The sequence below is a fragment of the Limulus polyphemus genome, unplaced genomic scaffold (genome assembly GCF_000517525.1).
Source record: "Limulus polyphemus unplaced genomic scaffold, Limulus_polyphemus-2.1.2 Scaffold1127, whole genome shotgun sequence".
Lineage (NCBI taxonomy): Eukaryota > Metazoa > Arthropoda > Merostomata > Xiphosura > Limulidae > Limulus > Limulus polyphemus.
The window spans coordinates 265744-271213 of record NW_013666737.1 but is presented as its reverse complement, the minus strand read 5'-3'; the positions used below and the strand labels follow the sequence as shown (position 1 = coordinate 271213).

General features: G+C 32.8%; 1 protein-coding gene across 1 annotated transcript in view; it reads left to right on the top strand.

The window, feature by feature from the left end:
- Positions 1-4865, top strand: part of LOC106462255 (atrial natriuretic peptide receptor 1-like) — a 31678-nt gene extending 26813 nt beyond the window's left edge. The window contains exons 11-14 of the mRNA XM_022389454.1: positions 1021-1144; positions 2596-2664; positions 3420-3594; positions 4744-4865. Coding sequence (XP_022245162.1) covers positions 1021-1144; positions 2596-2664; positions 3420-3594; positions 4744-4865 — 490 coding nt within the window. The remainder of the gene's footprint in view (positions 1-1020; positions 1145-2595; positions 2665-3419; positions 3595-4743) is intronic.
- The last annotated feature ends 605 nt before the right edge of the window (positions 4866-5470 follow it).

Sequence of the window (5470 nt, the reverse complement as noted above, 5' to 3'; positions counted from 1 at the left end):
CGTGGGTGGTGATGACTAGCTGCCTTCCCTCTAGTCTTACACTGCTAAATTAGCCCTCGTGTAGCTTTGCGCGAAATTCAATAAAGAAACAAACAAGCCATGCCAGGCCTCTGGTAAGAGATAAAAACAAAAATCAATTTGCTTTCTAATGACCCTTTCCAGGTTGCGTTACTTAAATGTACTTTTACAATTACTAAAGTAAGTTAGGTTTTGTATAAACACCGCAATACAGCAAGTATAATACAACATATACATTTTATTATTTTATTTTTTCAAGATGAAATGGTATAACATTGCCCAATAGTGAATTACCAACTTTAAAACTTTGTAATGGCCTTATGGTGTGGACTGCATTTTTACCCTGGACATAGATTTCCTGTACGTCTACATACCCTTAAATATAGAGATAATTTTGTTGTTTTTATAAGCAAATCAATGTGTTATTATTGAAGGATAATGCTTCCTGTCTCAGAAAACATACGCACGTCTTGAAGTGACTCAGCTGCAGCCCAAAACGTAAGTCGAAATGTATCTGTGGGACCATTTACAGTAGTCTTTTGTTTGTTTGTTTTGTTATAGAGCAAAGCCACATTTAGCTATTTGCTTTTTTTTCATTGCAGGGAATTAAACTCCGGATTTTAGCATTGAAAGTCCGTAGATTTGCCGCTGTCCCACCGTGGGGACTAAATAAACAAAAAGATAGGTTTTGGTGTTTTGTAGTATCATTCTGCATCATATAGACGTCCACATTTATAGACCTACAATCAAAGTACGGCATTATAGCACTAAGAGGAAGTGTATTTGGAATCTGGAAGTATGTCCCTCACTTGGATATGTTTGAGAAAGTCTGGGTTTAATCACTGATAACTTTGTGCTTTTCTTGAACAGTCGTTGTCACTTTATTAGGGAAACTGTAGGTTTCTTTTATGCATTTTCATTATTTATAGTTTTATTTGTTTCTTAAGAGTTTCTTTTTAGAAATTTCTACTCTTAATGGTTTTATTTTACTTGTTTCCTCAGGTACATCGCTAACCAGTTGATATCCGGAAATCGTGTTATCCCGGAAGCTTTTGATTGTGTGACCATCTTATTTAGTGATATTGTCGGCTTCACAGCATTGTCTGCCCAATCTACTCCAATGGAGGTAGGAAAAGAACCAACTTTAATTAATGTATAGCTGTTTAAGTTCTTCTAAAAGGCGTTAAATTATATTTTTATCTTATGTCCCAAAGGAAATTGTTTATATAGGTGTTCAAATAAAGTTTTGCCCACTAGTGCCACAGCGGTATGTGTGCGGGTTTAAAACGCTAGAAACTGAGTTTCGATACCCGTTGTCGGCAGAGCACAGATAGCCCATTGTGTAGCTTTGTGCTTAACAACAAACAAAAACAAATACAGTTTCTAATCAAATTTCAAAATCTCATTATATGGATTATCATCTGAATAAACAGCATACAAAAGTAATGCTAAAATAAAATATTTTGGACGATTTTGGTTATCATTGATTCCAAAATATATTTGTGTTTTATAAATATCCCAGTTATATACGGGAATACTCACCACTCCGAATATCTTGCTGTGCAAACACAGATTAAAACAAAAAGTATCAAAATTCCGGCCTTCCTCCAGTGGCACAGCGGTATGTCTGCGGACTCACAACGCTAGAATCCGGATTTCGATACCCGTGGTGGGCAGAGCACAAATAGCCCATTGTGTAGCTTTGTGCTTAATTACAAAACAAACAAACACTCAAAGTTCCGAATTGTGTATTTGATTGCGTAAGTTCAAATCAAATAAAGGATGTATGATAGATAAAAGCATAATTAGCTTCTTACTTAAGATATGAAACAAACTTTCATTATTTAGTAACAACTAGGTTAAGTTTTCGGTTTTATTATTATTTCGCGCAAAGTTATTTGAGGGCTATTTGTACTAGTCGTCCGTAATTCAGCTGTGATGGACTAGAAGGAAGGCAATGAATAGTGGGATTCACCGTCACCTTATAACGCCCCCACGGCTAAAACAGAGAGCGTGTTCGATGACGGAAGTTCGAACCCGCAACCCGCAGATTACGAGTCGAACGCCGTAAATATTGATGATTTCGGTGGACATTATTGCAGAGTTAAAATATTTAGTATTAAGATTAAATATGTTTGACAAGTACGTGTTCTAAATATATATATGTTGAAGAAATAAAGTGTTTTATCATTACCGTCCATTGCGTTTACGAACTTTAACCGAATAATTTATTGTTTAGTCATCTCTGCGAGGCACTTTAAATATGCAGTTTCATTCATCTGTTTATTTTATTTTCAATTGTAACATTATTTGTTTGAAAGTTTTTCGAAATCAAGCTAAATATATATATATTCAAATTTTAGCAGACTCAATGAATTTTCATAGTGTACTAGAACTTCAATAGATGGGGCCAGTGTTGTTCAGTTTTATTAATAATAAACGTTATTATCGAATTAAATGAAATCCTCCAAATAGTAAAGTATTTTTTGTTATGATAGTAAAATTTTCTTTTTCTTATCGACAATTATGCCCTTAGATTTTACATATATTATTTAGATTCTTCGTTCTTATTAACAGGTGGTAGATGTCTTGAACGACATTTACTCGTGTTTTGATGCCATCCTTGCTGAGCACGACGTGTACAAGGTATTGGTTAATTTGTCATACTAAAAAAAATAAAATACTTGTTTTCGAAAATTATAAAAGTTTTTATCACAATAAAAAAACAAAAAAACATTGTCGGTTGGTTTTCCTAAATTTGATTACAAAGGTTTATTGTTGTTTTTTTCTAACATTGAACTATTTAAGATATAATTGATTTGGAGAAACGTATACATTGAGGAAGGGGTGTTTTTCCATATGGTAAAGCCACTTCGGGCTATCTGCTGTGTCCACGGAGGAGAATCGAACCCCTGATTTTAGGGTTGTAAGATTTCCTTTATGATATTGTATATTTCTTTAGACATTCAAGTGCTATATTATTATTATTTTCTCGTTTTTTCCATTACATTTCCAGCTATAACTAATCAATGTTTTAGTCTATAGAGTATTTCTGTTTAAATATTTCGTAGGGTACACGTACCGTATCATATTAAAACGTTTATGTGCAGTTGGAGGCGTTTAATCAACCAAGAACATTTTGATTTTAAAACCGAAAATGAAAATTTTTCTGTATCTTTTTTTATTATTATTATTATATAGTGGTAGTTACTTTTGAGGTGCATTATTGGTGTTTTTACGTGTACAGCTGCTACGTGATGTTTACTGCGTCAACCGTACATTATTCTTTTAGTTTCTGTTGTTCGTATTTTTAGTTGTAAAAATACTTTACTTGATTTGTACTTATTTCTTGTATTGAGAGAGGGATTTCTGTATCTACTTTATGTCGTTAATCGCGTTAGGTTGAGACCATTGGAGATGCATACATGGTAGTATCTGGAGCACCTGTACCGAACGGACACAAGCACGCTCGTGAAATATCCCGGATGTCACTGAAAGTGCGAGAAGCCCTGAAAACCTTTCGGGTCCGTCATCGTCCTGATAAAAGATTTACCATGAGAATTGGTGTCCATTCAGGTGAGATTGTTAATATTCGTATAAGGCTAAACAAAGAAGGTTTTAATCAATATCTTATAATTAAATAGATCTTGAAATATTATTCAAATATTTACTATTTTATATAGAATTACGAATGTATTATTTGGAAGTGTTTTAGCTCCCGTACACTTAATGTCAATAAATTAGACAAACAATCATTCGTGGCAACAGGTCAATATCCGTCCGTTGTTAGAAGAACTTCCTCTACAACCTAATAATAATGTCAATTTTCACGACGATTTTTGTGTAAAAAGTCATGTGAGAAAACAGGAATGAAGATCACACTCCCCATATTTTCCTGACCCATTAACTATGAAGATCATCCCCCATACTTTCCTAACCTATTAACCATGAAGATCATCCCCCATTCTTTCCTGACCCATTAACCATGGATATCACCCCCATACTTTCTTGACCGATTAACTATGAAGATCACCCCATACTTTCCTGACCCATTAACCATGAAGATCATCCCTCATACTTTCCTGACCCATTAACCTGTGACTACCAGTTTTTGATCTTCTGAAAACTAATATGTATGGATAACACTTTTCAGACAACCCATATTCTTTAAACACCTGTGTACAGTTGGATTCCTAACACCACACCTGCATTTAATTGAATTTATACGGTGAAACCTAAACAAAGACAAATTAAATATGTCATTCTTAACGAGAAATATGTTAGGAATTGATGTACGCTTTATCTACACTATTGGTTGTTACCTGATAAATATGATATAAAGTTTCCTGTAAAAAAGTAAAGTCCTGTCTCCTTCTAAACACCCACAGTAATTTATAGTAATATAAATTAAACATAGGTTTGTTTCCATAACTTATACATATTTGAGATAAGTATTTTACAGTAATTATACAGATTGAATATTTGTTTTAGTGAGTCATAAACATCAAACATTCGACAGTTTAACAACATTATAGACTCAAAAATCAATACAACAAAGCTGTTAATGTCAATCTGAAAAATCACCTGAAGATAATACTTACAAATAATTTAATTCGTGTTTCTAACTACGACGTGTTTTAGCACTGGTGAGATTATTTTCCAATATAATTGTTAATGTTTACACTTCAACACAGTACTTTATGGTGTGAATTGATGATTTCTCAGGACCTTGTGCAGCAGGAGTGGTTGGATTGAAGAGGCCCCGGTACTGTTTATTTGGAGACACAGTAAACACGGCAGCTCTTATGGAATCAAGTGGCGAAGGTAGAAATAACTTGGTTTGTTAAAAATATCATTAATATCTGTAACTATTACTTTATTCTTTGAATTTGTTACTATACTTAATTACCTTATCATCGACCTCATTAGAAAATGTATTATAACAAAGGTTTTTATGTTAAACAAATTTATAACTTACGATTTAAATTTGTTCAAAGCTTTACTCCTGTATGAAACCACACGTAAATATGTTTTGAAGTAAACAGGTTTAAATTTAAATATAATTAATTAATAAAAAAGTAATATAAATTTCTTATAAAACTCACCTTCAATTCAGTTTCACCACGAAGTGACAGATAAAATGTGCCGAAATGATCCAATATTCTTTTTGTTTCAGAACTGATGTGGATTTTCAGTTCTGTGAAAAGTTAAATATTATTACTACTTTTACATCTGTAAATTGTGAAATAGTATGATTTTATAACAAAGGTAACGATTAGTATAATATACTTAAGTCACCAAGTTAGAATAAAGAAAGTATACTTGTGTATTAGTTGATTTGTTTCAACTACATATATATATAAACAGTGTAATCAATTCCTAGTTTGGTTGTAGCTATATATACAACTACATATACTGACCGACATACTAATAAAGATATCTTCATATAAAC